The sequence below is a fragment of the Ochotona curzoniae genome, unplaced genomic scaffold, assembly GCF_017591425.1.
Source record: "Ochotona curzoniae isolate NIBS_2020 unplaced genomic scaffold, NIBS_Ocur_1.0 scaffold_4812, whole genome shotgun sequence".
Classification (NCBI taxonomy): Eukaryota; Metazoa; Chordata; class Mammalia; order Lagomorpha; family Ochotonidae; genus Ochotona; species Ochotona curzoniae.
Window position 1 is genome coordinate 308381 of NW_024467124.1, and position 25527 is coordinate 333907.

The window sequence follows — 25527 nt, forward strand, 5'->3', positions numbered from 1 at the left end:
TGCCTGCGGCCGGGCTCTGCCTGCGGCCGGGCTCTGCCTGCACGGGGCTCTGCCTGCACGGGGCTCTGCCTGCACGGGGCTCTGCCTGCGGCCAGGCTCTGCCTGCACGGGGCTCTGCCCGCAGCCGGGCTCTGCCTGCATGGGGCTCTGCCTGCGGCCAGGCTCTGCCTGTGCCAGGCTCTGCCTGCACGGGGCTCTGCCCGCGGCCGGGCTCTGCCTGCATGGGGCTCTGCCTGCGGCCGGGCTCTGCCTGCACGGGGCTCTGCCCGCGGCCAGGCTCTGCCTGCGCCAGGCTCTGCCTGGGATGTTGCAGCCAACTGGGGAGTCAAAGCACATGGAAGATATTTCTCCCCAACTCCAATTTTAAATAAATAAATCTTTTGGAAAAAAATTTTCACAGATAGAAATATCAGTAATCTAAAACAACTTAGGAGTTTAAGGAAGAAATTCAGGCATTCATATATAATAAAACAGATTAGAGATGAAAAAGTTTGCATTCTTGGCTTTAACTGCTCCTAGTCAGGGAGAAGAATGTTAATCTTTTAAAAATTCTCGTCACTTTTCTATTCTTGCATAAAAAACTGTATATATACATACACGACTACAACACTTCAGAAACTTAACTGCCATATCTCAAGTTGACCACTTCAAACCTACAGAAAAAGAGCAGATTAAAATGAAACAAATAGGGCCTGGTGCAGTAGCCTAGTAGCTACTCACTGGGATCCCGTATGGGTGCCAATTCATATTCCGGCTGTTCCACTTCCCAGCCAGCTCCCTGCCTGTGGCCTGGGAAAGCAGCCAAGGACAGCCCAAGACCTTGGGACCCTAAGCCCCCATGGGAGACCCAGAGGAAGTTCCTGGCTGCTCAGCTCCAACCATTGAGGTCACTTGGGGAGTGAACCAATGGATGGAAAATCTTTCTCTCCTTCACTCTGTAATCTACCTTTCCAATAAAAAAAAAAAACAAAACAAAACAAAAAATTTAAATTATGAAACAAATAAATGAAATAGTGAAGATATGCTGATAAATAATAGCTGTTAAAACACAAACTAGCACTCACCCACAGCAAGTTTCACATGGCTGTTGTCAAAACTATCCTTTTGGTTGCATTTAACCCTGTCTCCTATTTTACATTCACTTTAATATCTGTCAGGTACTTTCCATTCAGAATTCAAAATAAAAATATATTTAAAAAAATCTGTCAGGTACTTTCCAATAAGTAAATAAATAAATAAATAAGTAATTTAAATTTCAAATTAACAAATTTTTAAAGACTTTTTAAAAACATTCGGAGGCAGAGACAGAGGGGTAGGTCTTGAATCCGCTGTTTCACTCCCCACATGCCCACAACGGCCAGGGCTGGTCCCAACCAAAGGCAGGATGCACCCGCAGAGGCCTCTGCATGCAGGGAACCAGCTCAGAAATGGTCAAGGACACACACTCCTCAAAAGAACAAATTCAAATGGCTAATACACGCAGAAAAATGCTCAGGCACTCCAGTTATCAGGAAAACGCAAATAAAAGCCACACTCAGTTGCCACCTAACTCCAGTGAGAATGGTTTACACACAGAGATCGGGACGCAACTGCTGGTGAGTGTGGATGCCTTACTCCACTGCTGGTGGCCATGCGGACTAGCACAGCCACTGTGACAGTCAGCGAGCAGAGTTCTCAAACAACTGAACACTGATCTGTTGACTGTGTGACTCAGCAATCCCACTCCTGGATATGCCCAAAGAAAACAAAGCCAGCACGTAAGAGCAACCTGCAACCGTATATATTTATAACAGTGTGATTTGTAAGTGCAAAGACATGGAAACTACTCAGATCCAACACATGAATGGTGAACCTATGCTGTGGAATATTACTCAGCCATAAAAAGAATGAAATCCTACCATATGCAAAAAAACTGGTCACAAATGGAGACCATTATGATTAGTGAAATAATATGCTCAGATATGAGATGTCTTATAAGGCAAACTGCAAAATAAACGCGGGTAACTAAGTATATACGTACACTCTCGCAGACAAACCCTACCAAGGGAGACGAGCACACTGTGACAGCATCTCTCTCCTGCATAAAGCAGGGTTCTCACTTTGAAACACGTAAACATACTCAGGGACCATAATCCTAGACACTCGGCCAAGCCTAGCACACCACCATACAATGAAATAGCAGAAAGTCAATCTTGTGATCTGCGGAATGGTAATGGGGTAATGAAGAGGGAAGAAGGGGAGGGAAAGACCCCTATAGCTTCAAATTCTATCATGAGAAGAAACAGATAAAATTATGTTCTATTTCCAGAACTCTCGAAATTTCTAATTATCCTAATGTCTTATTTTATTATAACAGCTTTTTTTTTAAGATTTTTAAATTTACTTTTATTGGAAAGTCAGACATACAGGGAGGAAGAGTGACAGAGAGGACGAATTTCCACCCGCTTACCCACTCCCCAAGTGGCCACAACGGCCAGGGCTGAGCTAATCCAAAGCCTGGAGCCTCTTCCGGGTATCCCTTGCAGGTGCAGGGTCCCAAGGCTTTGGGCCGTCCTAGACTGCTTTCCCAGGCCACAAGCAGGGAGCTGGATGGGAAGTGGAGCAGCATCCACATAGGGTCCCAGGATGTGCAAGACAAGGATTTTAGCTGCTAGGTTACTGCACCAAGCCCAGCTTATTCTTCTTTAAGTTCTATTTATTTTTATTGGAAAGTCAGATTTACAGAGAGAAGGAGAGACAGAAAGATCTGCCATCTGCTGGTCCACTCCCCAAGTGGCCACAATAACCAGAGCTGAGCTGATTCAAAGCCAGGAGCCAGGAGCTTCTTCGGGGTCTCCCACGTGGGTGCAGGGTCCCAAGGCTTTGGGCTGACCTCAACTGCTTTCCCAGGCCACAAGCAGGGAGCTGGATGGGAAGTAGAGCAGCTGGGATACTAACTGGAGCCCAAATGGTATCCTGGTGTAAGCAAGGTGGGGACTTTAGCCATTAGGCTACGGTGCCAAGCCCACGATAACAGATTATTAAACATGTTCATGATGACAAGATGGTTTTTCTGGTTTGCAAATCATGTCTCAGAATGCTCTGCTAAAATTAAATGTTTTCCATTAACTATCAAAATTACATAATTCTACAGTTCCCCCAAAATTGTTTCTCTACCAGAAAGAATCTGAAAATGGACTAAGTATTTCTATAAATAGGTATGTTCTCTAGCCTCGCCCCCGAGACTGCCCAATGAGGTTACCTATGGTGCTCATCCCCCAGAGAACAGAAAAATATCTTAAACGTTTGCTGATCTTTATGTGCTAGAGACTTTTTCAAATTATACTACATTGAGATAAAAAATGTGTAAAGCACTGTATTTCTAGATCGTCCCTAGTCACTGGTCTAAGCCGCCGGTGGGGAACATCCAGCCAAGGCAGCCACAGGCGGGACCTGCGAGTCAGTAACTAAACAGCAGGCTAATTTATAAACTGGTAATTTTATATGGCTCACAAATAATGTTATAAATATCCAAATGGTTCTTGGCATAAAAAACATTCCCACTTCTGGTAAACCATTGTCCAGAAAAACATTCCAGGGCCATTTTCTCTTTCACTTAACTATTTAAGCTTTACCTCTTTATCTAAACAATTTTTAAATTGTTGTTTTTGCTACTCCATTTTTCTTGCTATTCTTCTGGTTCATATTTTTCTCATCTTTCCCTGACTGCCACGGTAAACCTGCAGGGGACCCCTCACTTTGCAATCTGGCCATGCTTCTCTAGAGCCCCAGAATTCTGTCCAAGAATCTCAGTGGCCTTGGGGTAGTGCATCCGGATATGCCATTCACCGCGCACAGAACAGAATCTGAACTCTGAGGTATGACCAAGGGCAAGGCCTCTGGGAGCTTTGCAGACTCATCTTCCACACCTGCCACTCTCCCGTCTCTGAGCACACAGCTACCTCCACCCACGACACCATCTCGCCTCACACTTACTCTGGCCCAGTAGAATCACAATGAACCTCTTCTTACCCCTCGAGGCCCATGAACTCCCATCTTTTCGTCCTAAACAAAATCGCTTCCCTAGTCTCTGCTTACATTGGCACAACACAGATTAAATTAAACCCTCATCACATTCATCAGTTTTTCTTACTGCACCTGAGCAGCTTTGGAAAGGTGAATTAAAAACATCAACAAAAACCCAGGACTTGGAAGCAGCCCAGTTCAGGCTGTCAGACCTTCACGGAGCTCAGGTCACCACCTAGTAAAGCGTGCGGCAGACACAGCACCCCAGGGCCAGCCACAGGACATCTGCCCCTACATCAGAGTGCCAGCTCTGCTTCTGCTCCAGCCTCCGCCCAACGCACCGGGGAAGGCTCTGCCCTGCCACCCACGTGGGAGACTTGGTGCTGTTCCCAGCCCCTGGCTTTTGCCTGGCCTAGACTAGCTGTGGCAGCCACTGAAAAGTGAATATTCAGATGGAAATCTGTCACCCCACCTTTTTTTTTTTTAAGATTTATTTTTATTATTATTTTTTTTTATTGGAAAGGCGGATATACAGAGAGGAGAGACAGAGAGGAAGATCTTCCATCCGATGATTCACTCCCCAAGTGAGCGCAACAGGTCGAAACTATGCCGATCCAAAGCCAGGAGCCTCTTCCGGGTCTCCCACGTAGGTACAGGTTCCCAAAGCTTTGGGCCGTCCTTGACTGCCTTCCCAGGCCACAGGCAGGGAGCTGGAAGGGAAGCGGGGCTGCTGGGATTAGAACTGGCGCCCACATGGGATCCCGGGCGTGCAAGGCGAGGACCTTTAACCACTTGCGCCACCGTGCCGGGCCCCACCCCACCTTTTAAAATCTGAAACGGGTCCAGCACAGTAGCCTAGTGGCTAAAGTCCTCACCTTGCACACACTGAGATTCCATATGGGCGCCACTTCCCATCCAGCTCCCTGCCTGTGGCCTGGGAAAGCAGCTGAGGACGGCCCAAGACCTTGGGACCCTGCACTCGTGTGGGACACCAGGTGGAGGCTCCTGGCTTCGGACTGGCTCAGCTCCAGCCGTTGCGGCCACTTGGGGAGCGAATCATAGGACAGAAGATCTTCCCATCTCTCCTCCTCCATGTGTATCTGACTTTTCAATAAAAATGAATACATTTAAAAAAAAAAAAATCTGAAAAGGGGGACTGGAGCCATGGTATAGTAGGTTGGGCCTCTTCCTGCAGCGTCAGCATTCCACATGGGTGCCAGATGAACCCTGGCTGCTCCACGTTTGATCCAGCTCCCTTCTGGTATACCTGGGAAGGCAGCAAAGGACAGCCCAGCCTTGGACCCCTGTACCTATGCGAGTCCCCTGGAGGCAGCTCTAGGCTCCTGACTTTGGACCATGGCAGTCATCCGGGGAATGAAACAGGGATGAAAGATCTCTTTCGCGTCTGTCCTTTTCTCTGTAAATGTGCTACTGGGGGCAGGCAGACAGACCCAAGGAAAAGATAGGAATTCATTCCCCAACAACGCCAAGCAAATGACAGGCAAATGTGGTGAGGCTTTAATGGCTGTGGAATGAAATTTACAACTGATTACAAATGTTTCCTAAACGGACTCAAATTTCCCCACTGGAAAACCACACTGATTTTCACTCAATAGGTTACATGGTCAACAAACCTACCATTCATTATTCAGTGTACTGGGTAGCAAGGCAATAACCGATGCCTAAATAGAGGTTTAACGAGCTCAATCTCTGTGAGTTCACGTCTCTGTCAGAGAGATTTCAGCGTGCAGTCTGCAGCAGTGGCCTAGTAAACGTCATGGAACAAGGCAGATTTTCTCTATTGCCTAAACTGCTTATGGCCGTGACAGGCAAAATAAGAGTCACTTAAATATGCCCACATGCTAGTCCTGGGAACTTTTACATAGCAACTGAGAATTAAGCTAGCTAATCAGCAATTTTAAAACAAGAGTATCCTGGAGCAGCTACACAGGTGGGCCCAATGAAATCCCCAGGGCCCTTGAAAGGCAGAGGAAACTGTCTGGGAAGGATATGTGATGAAGGACGAATGAGTCCGAGTTAGGCAAGAACTACAGCTGCCTGTTAGATCCCAGTTGGAAGCAGGAGCTCAGAGCCCCACAAATAAGGGCAGCCTTCAGGAACTGGGCCATGCCGACTCAGCTTAATCACGCGTGAAAATGACAGGAGAACCAGTTTTAGATTTGGAACCCGAGTCTCTTACTGACAGGACGCACCTTCCTGGTGATGCTTTGCAGCAGTAGCCAGGGCAACTCCAGTCAGCCCTGCTCTCAGCAAGGAGTCACCAACACCAAGCAGGTTAGGTGTATTCAGTGCACTTTCTTGCTTTTAAAGATCTGTGTACTGAAACAGCAAGGAATAGAGAGAGATCTTCCGCTCCTAGTTCACTCCCCCGACAGCCACACAACCAAGGCTAGGTCAGGACAGCCAGGATCCTGGCATTCCAGAAGGATGGCAGCGGTTCAAGTCCCGGGGACATTTTCTCCTGCCTTCCCAAACACACTGGCTATGTACGTGGGACTGCAGGTGGAGAGAGGGCTGGCATGGCACTTGTGACTTCCATGAGGTTTATTAAAATGTAACCCCATCACACACTGGGGAGCATCTATATAACATTTTGACCTTTTTGTTGTTGTTGTTCATAATGAAAGGGAGAATTTTAGTGTTTTGGAAACAAAATGGAGATACCCTGGGACACTGCAAAATTTCTCATTCTAGTGGAATGAAAAAACAATTCACTTTACAATCCCTAAAAGGAAATACACATGAATGTAAACTTTGTGGGGGCCTGGCGCAATGGCTCAGTGGGTAAATCCTCACCTTGCATGTGCTGGGATCCCATATGGACACTGGTTCATGTCCCAGATGCTCCACTTCCCAGCCAGCTCCCTGCTTGGGGCCTGGGAAAGCAGTCAAGGTGGCCGAAAGCCTTGGGACCTGCACTCACGTGGGAGACCCAGAAGAACCTCCTGGGTTTGAATCAGCTCGGGCTTCGGCTGTTTGGGCCACTTGGGGAATGAACCAGCAGGCAGATCTATCTTTCTGTCTCCCTTCTGAAAATCTTCCTTTCCAATAAAAATAAAGCTCTAAAAAATTTAAGTAAACCTTTCGACCAGCTTTTCTAAGTGGAATGAAGACGCATGTGCTGGCTCACGGAGCACTCAGCAAGCACCTAAGAGCTCAACAATGCTCTAGTCACATCAGCCCGGAGGCAGCGGTGACGCACACTGCCACTTGGTGAAGTCTACAGTAGTCTACACTCTCTAGGATGAAGTTTCCATGAGGATCCAACAGGTAAAAACAAACAGAAATACGACTTTGAAATGGAGGAGCCGGTGTCAGAGCAGGCTAAGCCTCTGCCTGGAACACAGGCATCCCGGTTGCTCCACTTCCAATTCAGCTCCCTGCTGATGCACTTGCAAGTCAGCAGAGCATGAGTCAAGTACCTGAGCCCAGACACCCCACAAAACCTGGAAGCAGTTCCGGGATCCTGGCTGGGGCCTGACCCAGCTCTGGCCACTGCAGCCACTTTGGCAATAAGCCAGCTGAAGGAAGGGTCTCTCCCCTCTGAAATTCTGCTTTTCAAGTAAATGAAAAGCAAATCTTAAATAAATATGGAAAGAAAAATGTTGCCACAGAAGGTAGCATACTTCTGGGACAGCTGTGTATGTACTATAAGGTCAAGCATATGGACCAAAGTTGAAGGAACTAGAGAACCTCCAAAGCAGGCCAAGGAGTCTGCACTTAGAAGCAGCCAGTGGGGTCTGTTCTAGCTTTCCTATACCTGAAGACAAGCTCCGTGTTGGCCAACCAAAACCCCAAGGGAAAATAAGTCAGATAAGGCCACGCCTGCGCTGGCAGCCTCACACGGCTGGCGCTCTGAGCGCCACCTGCCCACTCCTCCCCCCCCCCCCAGGATGCAGCAAGGCACACGCAGACGCGGGAGGGTTCCTAGCTCCGCTCTGACCCAGCCATTTGGGGAGTGAGCCAGTGAATGGCAGATCTCGGTGTCTCTCCTCTCTAGCTTTGCTTTTCAGAAAAATAAAACTTCAAAAGTAAATAAATGTAAATTGAAAAGAAAAAGCAAACAAAAGTGGCCCTTAATGATATGAAAAATAATGGAATTTGGGACGACCACAGGTAGGAGGAAGTGGGAAATCCCAGAACAGGAGAAGACCCCACATTCTGAATGCAGCCAAATCTCTAGGCTGCCACGCAGCAGAGCTCCAGCGGCCGAGCAGGCAGCGAGGCTGCCAGAGCACTGCCCAACCATAAGACGGGCAGCAACACAAAACACACTCAGCAATTACACCATCTGCAGCCTCTACTACAGCTTGCTCACGAGGCCAAAGATACAACCCCAAATCATTCAAAATTTAAAAAAAGAGAGAGAGAGCCAGGCGCGGTGGCACAGTGGTTAAGGTCCTCACCTTGCACGTCTGGGATCCCATGTGGGCGCCAGTTCTAATCCCGGCAGCCCCACTTCCCTTCCAGCTCCCTGCCTGTGGCCCGGGAAGGCAGTCGAGGACAGCCGAAAGCTTTGGGACCCTGCACCCGCGTGGGAGACCCGGAAGAGGCTCCTGGCTTCGGATTGGCTCAGCTCCAGGCACTGCGGCCGCCTGGGGAGTGAATCATCGGATGGAAGATCTTCCTCTCTGTCTCTCCTCTCTGTATATCCACCTTTCCAATAAAAATAAAATAAATCTTCAAAAAATGAGAGAAAGAGCAATCCAAGAAAGAGTTTAAAAGACAGTAATTTCAATAAAGCTATATGATCATGCTAAAAAGAAAGCAAAATAGTCCCAACAGTGAAAAAAAGTATACAACACTGGAAAATGCCGTTAATCTCTCCTAGCAAAGAAACAGCAGTAGCTTGGGTGTTAGGTAATGACGAGTTGTAAAATATCAATTTAAAAAAAAATAGGGCCTGGTGTGGTAGCCTAGCGGCTAAAGTCCTCACCTTGCACATGCCAAGATCCCATATGGGATTTGTAGTACCAAAATTATGGGATATTGGAAGGGACTGGCAGAGATTAAGAAAGATATAAACTCTAACCGAGAAAGTTTCTTAATAGAGAAACCTATGAACAAACTCGACATTTTGAAGAAACTGTCTATTCATTTCTGCTTTATGGCTAAGGGGTCAGTCTTAAGCTGCAGGGTCTTGAAGTTCAGCATTGCTTTACGAGATTCCTAAACTTAGTTTTTGTGTGTGACCTTGAATCTTAATCTTGCTGAGGTTAATCTTTCTTTGAAGTCGGATAACCTTGGGATCCAGTGTGCTGGCTTAGTTTGTTAACCCTCCACCTCCAAGCCCTGCGACCCCATGTGGGTGCCAACTCCTGTCCCAGCTGCTCCACCTCCCATCCACTTCCCTACTTGTGGCCTGGGAAAGCAGTGAAGGCTGGCCCAAAGCCTTGGGACCCTGCACCCGTGTGGAGACCCGGAGCAAGCTCCTGGCTCCTGACTTCGGTCGGCTCAGCTCTGGCCGTTGCAGCTGCTTGGGAAGTGGGTCAGAGATGGAAGTTCTTTGTCTCTACTTTCTGTAAATCTGTCTTTGCAATAAAAACAAAGTAAATTTTTAAAATATGCTAATCTCCTTGGGCAATGCCAAGAATTGACCAAAATGTATGCATTATGAAGTGGCAAATACCAGGAACAGGTTCATTCCTTTCCTGGGTTCGGTCACCGCGCATGGCTTTGTCTTGGAAAGATTTAGCTCCTCACACTAAGATGAGATGGGTAAAACGCTGTGGGGTGGCAGGGAAAGTTTCAATATGGGCAGTTTCAATCCCGAGCTGCCTGCCCCACCTCTGGTCCAGACCCCTGTTAACGCGCCCAGGGAAGCAGCAGAGGATGGCCCTGGGGCTTGGGCCCCTGAGCCACGTGGGAAGCACTCCCGTCTCCTGACCTGAATGGCTCAGCTACAGCTACTGCAGCCTTCTGGGGACGGAATCCTGTCTCTTCCTCTCAACTCTGCCTTTCAAGTAACTAAATATTTAAAAACAAATAAGCACAAATAAGATGAGTATAGAAATGCTTACTGAACCCTTTGTACCCTAATAAACTAAGATTATTAAAATTTTTTTAAAAAATGCTTACTGATAAGATAGCTGATCAAACTATATTATGGAAAAGGATTATGAAAGATACTATGAATAGTACTCTTTAGAAAAAAAGAGGGCATAGTAGCCTAAGTCCTTGCCTGGAAAGCACCAGGATCCCATATGGGCACCGGTTCTAGTCCTGGCAGCTCCACTTCCCATCCAGCTCCCTGCTTGTGGCCTGGGAAAGCAGTCAAAAACGACCCAAAGCCTTAGGACCCTAAACCCGTGTGGAGACCCACAGGAAGCTCCTGGCTCTTGCCTTCAGATCAGCTCAGCTCTGGCCATTGTGGCTACTTGAGAAGCGAACCAGCGGATGGAAGATCTCTCAGGCTATCCTCTGTGAATTTGACTTTCCAATAAAAATATATTTAAAACCAAAAAAAATCGAGACACGTGAAGTGATTACAATTTTACTCTGAAATTCTGCCTCATTATTAAAACTATTTTTCAGGGTCTAATCTCTCAGCCTCAAAAACAAAACAAAAATAAGTCTATATGTATGTTTAATTTTATCTTTTCTACTGGAGGACAAAGGCTGACCCTCATTTCTGACTGGCAAGCCTGCAAGCTCCTGCGGAGAGTCTCTTGTGGCGCGGGTCCCGTGGGTCCCCCTCCTCTGCCGCAAGCAAAGCCATCCCTGCCTCCATGACACTGCTTGGCGCAGAGCCCTGACCACACTACTCCTGCACAACTCCACACACTCCCAACTGTCTCTGAGAGAAAGGCAAAGCCTTTAGCATGGCATGCAAGGAGTTTCAAGTGTCATCTGGGAACACATTTTCTTAGCTCCAGCAGTAGGGCTGGCTTTTCACCCACTGTTTCTTGCCATCATAGATTCCCCCACCTCCCCATTTTTAAAAGATTTATTTTATTGACAGATATACAGAGAGGAGAGAGAGGAAGATCTTCGTCCGTTGATTCACTCCCCAAGTAACTGCAATGGCAGGAACTGAGCCAATCTGAAGCCAGGAGCTAGGAGCCTCTCCCTGGCCTCCCATGCGGGTACAGGGTCCCACAAGGCTTTGGGCGGTTCTCCACTGCCTTCCCAGGCCACAGGCAGGGAGCTGGAAGGGAAGCAGGGCTGCCGGGATTAGAACCGGCACCCATACAGAAACCAGGCATGTACAAAGCATGGACTTTAGCCACTAGGCTACAGCGCTGGGCCCATCGTGGATACTCTTAAGTTGTCCTTCCAGCCTTAATCTGTCATTGCTACCTCTAGGAGAAACTCCACCTTCAAACCAAACTGGGCAGCCCTGTTCATATTCACACTGTACTTTCACACTGTAACCAAATGCACCTTCAAGTTCTCCTGACCCCAGACTATCAATTTCCACAAGAGCAGGGGCTCTGTGCGCATCTTCAACCTCACATGAGGAAAACCATGGTGCCAAGCTCAAAAACAAGATGTAGACTCCAGACACGCTCCATTGGGCTCCGCACACAGAAGACACTGCTCAAACGGTAACGAAGATGGCTAGCTGGGGCGAGCCAGGCCCGATCCACCGCACTCTGCAGGTGGAATAGTCCCATTTTACCCAGGCGAGCAACTCAAGGTCATACAGATGCAAGAGGCCTGGACGCTCCGGGAAACCCTGAATTCACTGCAGGCTGCTCCGTTCTGCCTGCCTGTAACAGGCAAAAGGGGGAAACAAACAAAAAACCAGGGCCTCTTCCTTCACAGCAAATGCCTTTGTGATCTCCCTGACGGACATTTTCAAGCGAAAGCGAATGCTTCAACCTTTTTCTAACTGTGAGATGTCCCGGGATTTCAAGAACGTAAACCACCTCCTGCGATTCTTTCATTGCGGTTTAGTTCACAGTATGAAACGCCTATGGACGGAGCCTTTCCAATATGCAAAACACACCAGGGCAGGCTTCACCCAGCAGTCAGGTTTTGTTTTTTTTTTTTTTTCCCCACCCCGCCTCGGGGACTCAGCAACCTCCCAGCAACGAGTCACCAGACCAGCCGCGCAAGGTGCCTGCGCCTGCAGAGGCGGGGGTTCTCAGGGACGCAGCTGGCCTCCCCGGGCAGCCCACTGGGAGGCCAGGGCGGACAGCCGGGGGCGGACAGGGCACCGAGCTGCCCCTCCTGCCCGTCCTGGCATCCCCCTCGGCCGGCCCTCCTGCCTCGGCGCTGTGGCTGCAGCGGCCTCGCCCATCACACAAGGCCGCAGCGTCCGGGCGCCCGCCGCCTTCCGGCCTCTCCGGAGAACCCCCAGGGTTCTCCCACGCCCAGAACTACGGGAGAGGAGCGGCTGCAGAGCCCGGGTTCCTCCCAAGCCTCCTTACCCACTGGGCAGCGAAGCCAGCCGCCCGGGCCCGGAGCGCCGCGGAGAGGAACATGGCGGCCCCACACCGTTCACCTTTCCCAGGCCGCGCAAGGCCAGAATCCCCAGCGAGCCCCGCACGCACGACGTGCGCGCTCCCGAGACAGGCCGCCGCCCCCCGGAGCGCTTGCCCCTCACCCCGACGCCCGGGCGGGGCGGCCGACGGGAGCGCGCGCGGCCGCGCGGGGGCTGCTGGGACCCCCGGGACGGAGACGTGTGCGAGGGTTCGAGGCCCAGGGCTGACGCGGGGCCCCTGCAGGGCTCAGGACGCGGCCACCTTGAGAGGAGGCGCTCCGAGGCGGCCAGCTGTGCTCCTGAGACGTGGACTTGTTGGCCCGGGTGTAAAAGGGTGAGCTTCCCTCTTGGAGAACCTCCTGCGGGTTAACCACCTGTCCTTGAAGAAATTCCTATTCTTATATAAGCCCGGTTCTTTTGTACATATTAGAAATTTTGCGTAGTAAAACTTGGAGGCAGAACAAACAAGCAAACCCAGCACTTCCTCAATGTGTGTCGTTTCTGGACATTCCAGCAAGGTGTGCAACGCGTCTCCTGCTGTAGGGAGCTTCACTGCCCTTCATTATATCCGTGTGCCACCCCCTGCACTTGTCCACCTTCTTTGCTAAGAGAAACTTACGAATGATTTTCTGAAATTTTCACAGCAACACAACATTTTAAAAGGGAAAGAGATTCTAGCCCTCAATCACAATTGAAATTATTGAATCATGAGATCACTGAAATAGATACTCAACACTTGTGATCCACACAATTGCTGTTACATTCCTTACACACCTAACACCAAAAGGTGTCAGAAATTACAAACTAACAAGTGGAGAAGACTGGCAGGTGGGTGATTTCTTTGAATCTGGTTTGAGTCCTTTTACTGGATTTTATCAGGACCTCCTCCTCTCACCTCCCAGTTCACGCTAGCCCTTGAGACGCCAACCTGTACCTGTCTCTACTTGTGTGAGCACATTTACCACCAAGTCATAAACCTCCTGGGTGCAGAGGCCTGCTCTTGCCGCCTTGTTGGATTCAGCCACTGGCTTATGGAAGGAGAAGAGTCGATCTGTTGACTGAAGAAAACTTTTTTGGCTGAATGGAAATTTTTTATAGTTTGCAACTATATCGCCTATATAAAGGACTGCATGTCTCAACTGGAATTACAGTTATTGGGATGGGGAGACCTAACTGGATGAAGCCACGTTGAGTTCATTATCTCACATCAATAGAATTCCAGAGGTAGAGCAGTTGCAGGTTCCAGCCTCAAAATCCCAAATGCTCCCTGTCTTTCTACTCCACCTACCCAGCCATAACTCCTCTTGGGATCACAGGATGGCTGTAGAAGCCAGAAAGAATTCTCAACTCTGGAGAGTTCCAAGTGTTCCTCCAGGAAACGTCGTTGTCTCGTTGCATACGGGTGATGGTGGTTAGAGCGCAGGCTCTAGAAACAGACTGTGGGCTTTGAATCCCGTCTCTATTGCCTTCTAAGCTGTGTCGCTTTAGATGAGGCAGTCTGTAGGCTTCAGTTCCCATCCTAGAACCTTCCTCATAGCTTTCTCATGAGAATGACATGAGCTAATAACACTTGTGAAGTTCTTCACAAAAGTGCTTGGTGCCAAGGGCAGGTCTTTGGCCTAGCAGGTAAGAGGATTTGAGCCCCAGCTGTGCTCCCAGGCTCCGGCTTCCTGCTAAGACAGACCTCCAGGAAGCAATGGCTCAAGTGCTTGGGTTCCTGCCGCCCGTGTGGCAGACCTGGGCTGAGTTCCCAGCCGTGACCTGGCCCAACCTTGGTGGTTGTGGGCATTTGGCGAATCGCAGTCATCAATGGTGGCACATTCTTCTCTCTCTAAATCATACTACTAATAATGCTTGCTTTAAGCGACCTGGTGCCTACGGCGGAGTAAGTGCTCAGTACCAGCTTCCATCACCATGGCATCACACTGCCAAGATGATGAAGCTGCTCAATGGGAAGGAGTAGGACTTGATCACCCAGGAAGAGACCACGGCACAGCAGTGTCTTTGGGATTTCACAATCCACGAAGAAGGTGTAAATCCATCCATGGTTGGTGGTCTCATGATCAAGGACCAGAGAGCCTCAAATTCTGATACCTAGGAGCAGAACCAAGGGGGCCGGGTTCCGCAGAAGGGCGGATGCGCTTGGTTCGGTTGTCATTCAGCTGCCAGGAAATGTGATACCACCATGGTCCTCAAGTCGAAAGATGCAATGTCCAACTGAGCCCAAATGATCTCAAGTGAAAACATCAAGCTTAGTTTTCCCCACACCCAGCCATGTAAGTTATTCTGGAGGTGTTCCACTTAAAAAGGATTGGAATACACAGTCAACTGTCCTTACGAGTGTGGGCCTTTTCTTCTCTCAAAGCCATTGTTCCTGGACACAGATCAACATGGTCATTACTGATCCAGTCCTGTAGGCATGATGAACATATGGCTAGCTGGATAATCATCCCACTCTGCTGAACTAGTACTCCTGCCATAAACCCAGGGCAAGGAGCTGTAACTGTGGTAGTCAACCTTTCAGATAAAGAACATGCAGAGTTCAGCGTTGGAGGAAGAATAAAATCTCAGAGACATCCAAATTTGGCAATTTTTGTTCTTTCATTTTTATGATGTGTTGCCCATTTAAACCACCACTCCTAGAAGCTGTTTGAAGACACTGTGTAATGAAAAACCATTAATTTTGTAGTTAGCCAAACTTGGGTTTCAAGTGTGACCACAACACTGAGAAGAATATATATAGATATATTCTGTGAAACCTCAGTCCACAGTTTCTGAAAGTATACTTAGAATATTAAATCACTCAGTTAATGGAAAATGATGACCACACCCCCAAGAGCACAGTGAAGGTTAAAAAAGGGCTTCGTTTGTTTCCAGTATCTAACAAGGCGGCCTGTTCCACCTGCGGAATGCTTTAGTCAGGTATTCTAAACTGTGATTATCTCCCCTAAGCCATACCCTATGTACTGGAGCAGCCACAGGCAGATTGGGGGCACTGCTTCTTGGCAGGTCCACACGCTGACTTGCCAGTCTTGCCAGGAATCATGGACAATGTGAGCTGCAGGCCCAGGCCTGTGCTGCAAGGAGGAAGAGCTGAGACCCACAGAAAGGTGGCAGGAGGTAAAACCTGAATCCAGGCCCTCCACAACTGTAGGGCTGTGGGTGTCCAAAGCAGTGGCTTACCTGACATAACAGGTGCCTGCCAACGTGTGAATGTAGTCTAAGGAAGTAGCTGGGTACATACACAGAAATGTTAATCAGAGCATTGTCATAATCCTTCAAACCTTACAGTCATGTGAAAGTTCATCAACAGAGAACTGACGGAACAGGTCCAAGTAAGTCCTACAATGGGGTTTTCTTCTGCAGCGTTGAAAATAATGAGCAACTGTAATTGTTGTAAAGGGAGAGATGCCCATGATATAAGTTTGATAAAACAAAACATGGCCACCTTTCATGTATGTTGTAGAAAAATACAGAAAAGCACACATATAATTCTTAATAAGAGTTCCCTCTTAAATGATGACATTTAAGGTAATTTTAATTTTATCCCTGTAATATCTGTAATAACAGAATTTATTTCAGAGTTCATGTGTATCTTGTTGGTCAGTTACAAAAGGATTCCTAAGAGTGTTTGAAAAAGTTTGCAAAAATAATAGAATTAAAAGATAAGCTTATTTTGGTGCAGAAAATGATAAGTGTGAGATTTTTTTTGTTAAAGATTTACTTATTTTTATTGCAAAGTCAGATATACAGAGAGGAGGAAAAACAGAGAGGAAAATCCTCCATCCAATGATTCACTGCTCAAGTGGCCGCAACAGCTGGTGCTGTGCCAATCTGAAGCCAGGAGCCAGGAGCTCTTCCTCTCCCACATGGGTGCAGGATCCCAAGGCTTTGGGCCGTCCTCGATTGCTTTCCCAGGCCACAGGCAGGGAGCTGGATGGGAAGTGGAGCTGCAGGGATTAAAACCGGCTCCCATATGGGATCCCGGTGTATTCAAGGCGAGGACTTTAGCTGCTAGGCCACTGCGCCGGGCTCTAATCTATGAGTTTTTCCCATAATATGCATTTTCCATGAACTTTGTGAAGACTGCCTTAAATGCATTGATTTCATTTTTTTTCCACAGAAATAGACTTTTCTCAATCTGATTTTTCCACAAACTTTTTGAAATGTTCTTATGTAAAAATTATTTCAGTAGCCAGTTCTCATGAATTTTGCCTTAACTAAGAAAATTTGTATTGCACCTTGACAAGTTCATTTGCTACATATGCTTGTATGCTGAATGAATAATCCAGGTAGTATAACAGAAGAGTCATTGGAACAGGGTGAGATTGGTCAGCAAAGATCTTCATTCATTCATTTACTGTACATGCACATTTTCACGATTCTACACAGTGCCTATTGTACGCAGGTGGTAAGGTGCTGGAACTACCAGCTGTCTTACCGGTCTGAGCAGGGAGAAGATTATAGTACAGAGTGTCTGAGCAGTGTGAGTGGTAACTTGGAGGAAGCCATGACTGAGGTTTCTTAGGGAGTCAGAACAGCTTTGTCCAAGGTGGGTCACTTGGATTGACACTTGAAAGCTACAGAGGAATTTGCTACAAATAGGGCTGCTTGGAGGATTGCTGGGGAGGATTTTCACCTGAAGGAGGTGAAAGAGGGGCACGTGTTTTGGCTCATCAGGGTAAGCCACCGCTTGTAATGACGACCCCCTATATCAGAGTCCCAGCTGCATTGCTTTGGATCCAGCTCCCTGTGAATGTGGTTGGGAAGGCAGTACTAGATGACCCAGGCATTGGGTCCCTGCTCCCTATTGTGGGAGACCTGGATGGAGTGTTTGGCTCCTGGTTTCAGCCTGACCCAGCCAAGGCTGTTATGGCTGTTTGGACAGTGAACCAGCAAAAGGAAGACTCTCTCTTTCTCTCTCTGCCTTTCAAATAAGTAATACATGAAATCTTTTAAAAAGAGAAAGAAAGAGAAGGAAGGAAAGAAAGAATTCAGAGATAAGTATTGTTGGAGAACCACTGCAAAGTCAGGGTAGCAAAACATTAACCTAGGTGGATTCTGCTAATTACAGGGTTGGGGGGGATGTTAGGGTGGAGAAACTTTCCCCTTTGCTCTGGGCCAACTTCCTAGCATTTCACAGGCTTCACTCTCCTCCCCAGGAACAAGATGCTTTTGGCGAAGGAGCTTGCCTACTACTTTGTGTTAATGTCAAAATGACACACAGGATACACTGTTACAGCCAGGCGCAGAGGAAGCAGACAGGAACTGCTGCATGGATTCTGAGATAGTCTGATGTGGTGAGCCTGGGACTAGCATTTTAGAGTAGGAAGAACTCTCCTCAATTTAAAGAAGAAAAGTTACTGAGATTGCCCACAAGTCGGAGTAGCCTTCCGCATGCATCAACGGAACGTTCTGTGGAAGGAAGCTCCCGTGTTGCTTTCAACTTCAGTGGGAGGACTGCTTTTGTTCATCTGGCTCCAGAGAAGCAGGGCCTGTGGCTCACTCCCGCTCGTGTGGTTCTCATGTTTATATAGTCAAAGGTCACAGGCTGACTAAGAACAGAGGAGCCTTTCCTTTTGCATCATTTCTCAACTTTTCGAAGGGCTTAAAATAAACGATCATTTTCCATTATTTACTTAGGGGATTTGTGTTGTAGATCTTGGGAACCCCCTGTGGTGATTACCACGTAGGCAAGCTGATTCTTACTCATCCGTCAACACTTCAGGAATGCCAGTGTGAAGATGCGTGGTCTGACTGACCCAGAACGGAATCAGAGGGCTCAGTTGGTCGAAGAGTTTCCACAAATGTCTTGTGTGAATAGAATCAGGAAATCGCTCATCCTTGAGTCGTGGGAAGTGGTAGACAAATGAATGCTTCCTTTCTTGGGAGCCACACACAGTGCTGGCTCCAATGACATGCAGATCAGGTCGGGTTGACTTTGTGTAAGCATGCAGGCTCACACCATGTGATGCAAGAGGATAGGAAGTGGGAGGGACAGTATCACTTGATAAACCTGTAAGTGGTTAGAGAAATCTCAAGTTCAACCAAAGGCCTCGGTCTTCAGCAAGTATCGTGATATAAGAAAGTCCCAAGAAGTGGTATGAAGATATCTTTGGAAAGTATCTGATCGCTTCAGTTGAGGCAGAATCTGGTTTTGCAAATAGGACGTCTTGGTAAACACTGATTTGGCTGACAAGGAAGGAAACAGCTTGGAAAAGCGTTGACACTTTCATGGTACTTCCCAATGAAACAGGATGCATGTGTATTAAAGGAAAGGAAAAGAACTAGAAAAGGAACAGAAGAGACAGAGGAGTATGAAAAAGAGGGAGGAGAAGGAGAAAATGTCAGTCCTGATACCAGTCATTAATTTATTTTTCATAATGAACTTGCCTTTCTAACCAGCATTTCATCTGGGTGCACGCTGAAACCAGCTGCAGACCCAGACTTCTAAGGACTTACAAAATGTACAGATGTCTTTAGATAGGAAAGGCTGTGGACTGATTCTCACATGGATTACTCTTCTGCTGAACCCCAACTCCAACATCCAGTCTAACTCCTTTGTTGCCAGTCTCTCTGGTAAATCTTAATTCTGTATTCTACTTGTCCAGTGCCTGACCTGTACCTGTGGCTGAGGTGAGCCTGCTGGTCCAGATGACAGGTAAGACACCCATGCTGAGGCTGGCATTGTGCTTTAGTGGGTTGAGACACCACCTGGGACACCAGCAGCCTATATCCAAGCAACACCTACCTGCAATTGCACCACTGCCTGGAAGGCAGCACAGGATGGCCCAGATGCTCAGATCCCTGCCATCCAAATGAGAGACCTGGGTGGAGCCTCAGGCTGCTGGCTTTATCCTGGCCAACCCCAGCTGTTACAGAAATCTGGGGAGTGAGACAGCACACGGAAGATCTCTATCTGTGTCTGTGCCTCTGTGTTTGAAACAAATCTGTAAGAAACAGAAAGAAGGAGAGGAAGGAAGGAAGGAAGGAAGGAAGGAAGGAAGGAAGGAAGGAAGGAAGGAGAGGAGAGGAGGAGACAGAAAGCAAGAAAGAAAAAGAAAACAAAAGAGAAAGAAAGGAAGAAAGAAAGAGAAAGAGAAAAAGAAAAGCACCCATGTCAAATTTTGCAGTACCTGGGTTCGAAGCCTGGCTCCAGGTCCTGATTCCAGCTTTTCCTACTACTTTAGACTCTGGCAGGTAGTGGGGATGGCTCAAGTGATTGAGTTTTAGCGGGCCAGCATGAGAGCTCAACTGGCTAATCATGCACCTTCAAGCACCGGCATCCCATATGGCCACTGATTTGTTTCCTCATTGCGCCTAGGCTGTCCTAGACTGCTTTCCCGTGCCATAAGCAGGGAGCTGGATAGGAAGTGGAGCTGCCGGGATTAGAATGGGCGCCCATATGGGATCCTGGTACTTTCAAGGCTAGGACTTTAACTGCTAGGCCACCATGCTGGGCCCCTTAACTGTCTTCTAAGTTCCATGATACTTTGTTAAATGCATATTCTGGAAAGGGCAGGGGATAAGTCATATGAGAGGCAGATTTTGTCATTCACTAGACCATTCCTCAATCCATTTAGTATTTCCTAGGATTCAAGGAATGGTGTGCTAAGAGTTGAACATGGCAAGATGGAGCATATATGCTTGCCCTCGTTGGAGATCTTAGCACATGACTGGGTTTTTAACCTGGATCTGTCAGTAAAGAAAACAGAATTCACTACCCCAAATTTACCTATTATGTGGTCTGCCTATCTCTGAAGCCTATTTTGTTGTTGTACAGTTTTCAAATGTTCTTGTTATCTTAGAAATAAGAAATATTCAAAAAATAAATGTTATTGAGGACCTACTATACACAGTGCAGGGGACACTGTAGCAGGCAGCCTTCTAAGAACTGCATGATCTCTGCTTCCTTGTATAAGCCATCCATTCCTCTTTGGTGTGCACTGTCCATCTGCTGACATATGGCCCACGAACAAAATGTGGCCAAGTGAAATGTCACTTCCATGGGTAAGCTAGAAAAGTCTGTAACTTCTGTCTCTATTGTGAGCCGGCTTGCACATTTTACTGAAGCAACCTGTCATGTTGCAGGAACAGGTGACTGGATGTGACCACAGGTCAATAGCATTCCAGAAGCTGAGGCCTTCGGCTCCGCAGGCCTTGAAAAACTGAATCCTGAGCCTGGAGGCAGATCGTTCTCCACCCGTACCTTCTGATGAGACGTGAGCTGCAGGCACCACCTGAATTTCAATCTAGGGAAGTTGGATACAGTTAGCTTGTGACTAGACTCTAGGCTCATGGAAATCAAGATTCTTGAGAGTTTTGTTGTTGTTGTTTCAAGATTTTTTATTTGAATGGCAGAGTAACAGGGATGCAGAGAGCAGAGGCCTTCCATTAGCTGGTTCAGTCCCCAAATGGGGAGTGAATGATGGCTGGGGCGTGGCCAGACCAAAGTCAAAGGCTTGGACCTTCTTTCAGTTCTCCCTTATGGGTGGAGGGACCCACGAACTTGGGCCATTTCTCTGCTGCTTTGCTTAGGCAGTGAGCTAGATCAGCTGGGACTTAAACTGGTGACTATGTGGACTTAGGGGTTGGCTTAACCTGAAATGCCGCAGTGCCAGTCCCCAAGGATCTTATATTAACATGCTAAATTTTGGGGGCACAGTTGGGCATTGTAGCACAACAGGTTAAACTCCTGCTTGGGATGCCCACAGCCTGCATCAGAATGCTGCTTTGAGTTCTGGCTGCTCTGCTTCCAATCTACATCTCTGCTAATGTGTCTAGAAAAACTAGTGAAAGATACCCAGATTGCTTGGACCACCCATGTGGGAGACCAGGATGGAATTCTGGGCACCTCTTGTTTTCCTGGTCTGGCACTGGCTGCTATGGCTATTCAGGAAGTGAATCTGAGGATTGAAGATCAGTGTGTGTGTGTGTGTGTGTGTGTGTGTGTGTGTGAGAGAGAGAGAGAGAGAGAAAGAGAGAAAATGAGAGAAAAGGATTGAGAGAGAAAGAGAGAGACACTTTGGCTTTCAAATAAATAAGTAAACCTTTTCAAAAAATTGGGAGTGTAATTTCTGGCAGCAATAGATAACTCACTCATGCACAAAATATTCTCGGCCCGAAGGAGTTGACAGCAGAGCTGGAGTCAGATGAGACACCAGCCATAGCATAATGTTGTTGAAGGTAACTCAATGCTCAGGAACTTCATGTAGGCTGCTAATTTGTGTCCCTGGCATTTTGATTCAGATCTCAAGCCATCTTGATTTCAAAGATCTTTTTTTAAAAATTTTTTATTGCAAAGTCAGATATACAGAAAGGAGGAAAGATAGAGAAGAAGAGCTTCTGTCCATTGATTTGCTCCTCAAGTGGCCGTAACAGCTGGAGCTGAGCCGATCTGAAGCCAGGAGCCTGAAGCCTCTTCTGGATCTCCCACATGGGGTGCAGGGTCCCAAGGCTTTGGGCCATCCTTGACTGCTTTCCCAGGCCACAAACAGGGAGCTGGATGGGAAGCAGGGCTGCTGGGATTAGAACCTGCTCCCATATGGGATCCTGGCATATTCAAGGCGAGGACTTTAGCTGCTAGGCTACTGTGCCAAACCTACCATCTTGATTTCTTTCCTTACAGGTTTTCCAGGTGGAAAGACTTTTGAACAACCCCAGCACTTTAGTTCTTAACTCATAGTCTACATGAAAAAAAAAAAAAAATAGGGATGCATATTATAATGGCCCAACAGGACACCATATATTTGAGGGTAGGAAGAATCTTCGTAGCACTTAACTTCCAGCACTGGTTCAAGGCTTGTCAGAGGGAGAAGGCTCATTAAACAGTGAATTAGGAACTGTATTCTTGGTGTGAGCGAAAGAGCAGAGAACACAGGAAAGTAAGGTTGGAGAAGGAGACTTCCACAGTCTTACATCTGGTTGTTCACGGTTCATTATCCAACTAAAACAACCGAGGAAGCCCACATTCCTTGTGTTATATTCATTGTGATACTGTGTCTTCTCTCCAAAAGTCTTCCGGAGTCATGAGGACGGCAGCTGTGATGTGGGCAGAGCAGAGAGAGCCTGCACTCTCTGACTTCTGGGCACTCGCTGACATACCTGGGCAGCCCATTACAAGTGCCCACCACTTTCCACTCCAGGGCGTCAGGTTGAAGTGCAAGTGCAGCCCTCAGCACCGAGCTTGGAAACAGAAGGGAAATGCCCCGTGATGTCCTTGTGTGGGATGACTCTGAATGTATTCTATGCTGTCATCTAGCAGCACTGAAACCAGTGAAATCATGGGGGAACCCGCATTGGTAACACTTGAGCCCCAAAATAAATTACTTGGACTCAAATCCTCCTCTCCAACGTGACTTCTGGGAAAATCCAGCTGAAGATGCTGGTGAACAGAGACATGGACACAAGGCTTCAGCCATGGATTTGTGGATTTACTCGTGCTGAAGCTGTCTTGCACTAGCACTCAGCAAAGAGCCGGACTTAACCCAGTTAAATGAGCTCTGGTGGAGAAGGCCGAGTCCCCACCGCCGGTGCAGAGTGAAAATCAGGTTGCAGGGCAGTAGCCAAAGGGTGTGGTAACCCAAGCTTACCATTTACATAAGCATCTGGCTCTGGGATCTGGCCTGCTGGAGACTGGTGCTGGTCAGACAGGAGAGCAATGATGGCGAGTTCAGGTTCTGTTTGGGTGTCCAGGCAACCGGGCAGGGACAGGAAACATTGTCAGCAGGGAGCTGGACTCGGACATTTGGTCAGGGGCAGAGAGCTTTCTCTTCCTGAGGATGAGCTGCAGGAAGCAAGCAGGGCACAGTTCTCAGAGTGACGTCAATAGTGAACACAAAATAACACGTGTGCTGAATCTCAGGAGCAGAGGGAGGTTAAGTCCAAGGCCAGAGCCTTGGAGATGGTGATGAAGCACGTGGACCTTGGAATCTGACCAGCCTTGGAGTCCTTGCTTTGCATCTTTCCTGGAGGGTGACCTCTGGGTGTATTGTTCAGACTTTGCGAGCTTAATTTTCTCTTGGGTAGAATGTGGATGTTGGCCTCCCCACTACCAGTTTGTAGAGGGGTTTTCGTAATGTAAGTGTAAAGGGAGAGAAGGCAGTCAGTGTATCACTCTACAGTTATGTGAGCTCATCCTTGAGAGGCCATGCTTTCCTTTTAAACCCGTGCTTTCTTTGAACACAGAAAGAAGGTGATGATGTTCTGAGAAATGTGAATGATCAAAGAACCCTGCCATATCCTTTCTTATCATAGCTGCTTTTCTGTATCTGACAACCGCTTTTGCTGAAAATAATGTATTTTAGGCAGAGGGCCCAGGAAGGCAACATGATTAGAAGGACAATCAGAGGTAGTAGGCAAGTCTGCATGGCCTGAGAATAATAGTGTGTGTGTGTGTGCACATGCATGCCACACAAGTGTGGGTTCCATGACCAAGGGCAAAGAAGGAAAGCAAAGCAGGAGCTGTCTTCCAAATGTCAGATCATGAACTTTCTGCTCAGGACTTGGTACTGTGAATCTAGCGTGATGAGAAGAGAGCGGTTCAGATGCTGCTTGCCTAAGGTCTGATTAACCCTAGAGACCGGGTGAGGTCAAGTGGAGGATCTCATTTCTTGGCAGTGGGAAGGGGTGAGCTGGAGAAGCAGTGGACTGGAACAAGCTGAGAGCCAGGCTGCAGTGCCAAGGCAGCAAATCCTCTGGGACCCACACAGCTGGCCAGTGCCAAGCTCCTGTGGCAGGGTAATATTCACAGTGTTGGAGCCCCTGTGGAGTCTAGGTGTCCCCTGGCCAGCATGCCGATGGTGTCAGTGTTGGCTGAATGGCCATTCTGTCTGCTTGCAGTGGGTGTTGTGTGCCACGGTTAAGCGGCTCCTTGGTGCCCCTGTTTCCCATAGAAGAGTACGTAGGCCTGAATCCTGGGCCTGCTCTCCAATCCTAGTTTCTGCTAGTGCATAACCCTGGGAGGCAGCAGAAGCTGCCAGCCCCATGGGAGATGCAGTCTGAGTTCCTGACCCCAGTTTGGGGCCAGCCCTGAGTGTTCAAGGCATTTAGGGATGAATCAGAAGGTGAAGGATTTCTCCCTCTCTCTGTCAAATAAATAAAATGTTAAAAAACAAAATAAATAAGAACCTAGTGCTGTCTCCAGAGGTCTTGTGCATAGCCCAAGGATGACACATGAGTTTATGTTAAAAACTTGAAGCAAAATCGGAATCAAAAGATTAGTATGTTTTGGTACCAAAAATTTTGAAATCCAGACATAGTTTTTTTTGTTTTGTTTTCATAATACCGATGTCCTATAAACTTTTTGAAGCCCACTTGTATTCGTTGATGTTGCAGATAGTAATTAATACATAGAACTTGCTGAATGTTCTATGCCAAGACTCACACATATCAAGGCTAAACTGTGTTAGGTCTGTTTGAAAAGAGCATTCCAAAAAACACAGGCGCTTTCTCAGAAATACAATTATTTAACCACATGACTCACGATGCTTATTTAATCACGATGCTTCTTTTAAGTGTTCAAACTGACCTAGAAATCTGGAGAAGAAAAATATCACATTGTGTTAAAAAAAAAAAAAAGGAAAAAAAAAAAGACCTATTTGGCATATCTTTGGACTGACAGATAATTTTTTAAATGCCACACAAATCAACAGTTCCCTGTAGCAAAGCTGAGAAAAGATTAGAGCCCCTTCACAATATGCTCTGCCCATGTGGGCCCAACAGTCCCACGCTGGCTTTGGCATATCCGGTGTGTGTCTCCCAAGTAGTTTGGACCATTTTCCGCTGCTTTCCCAGATGCGTTAGCAGGGACATGGATTGGAAGTGGAGCTGAAAAACTCTATCCTGTGCTGTGTGGGAAGCTGATGGCGGATTTACGTGCAAAACCACAGCGCTGAGCCCTCATCCTCCCCCCTCAGCTTCTGACTTGCAAAAGACAAAAGCGTAGATCTTTTACTGGCACAGCTGGCTCCAGATATAATCAACCAACCCATGCCTGAAGGGACCCTGCTAACCCTGGGGAAGTACAAGTGTTTATTTTTAAACAAATTACCTTCTTTTTCCTAGTTTCATCT

At 47.5% G+C, this 25527-nt stretch overlaps 1 protein-coding gene across 1 annotated transcript in view; it reads right to left on the minus strand.

Annotated features, from left to right (window-relative positions):
* Window positions 1-12505, minus strand: part of NDUFV2 (NADH:ubiquinone oxidoreductase core subunit V2) — a 35909-nt gene extending 23404 nt beyond the window's left edge. Inside the window, exon 1 of the mRNA XM_040970600.1 lies at window positions 12402-12505. Coding sequence (XP_040826534.1) covers window positions 12402-12455 — 54 coding nt within the window. The 5' untranslated portion in view covers window positions 12456-12505. The remainder of the gene's footprint in view (window positions 1-12401) is intronic.
* Between the last annotated feature and the right edge of the window lie 13022 nt (window positions 12506-25527).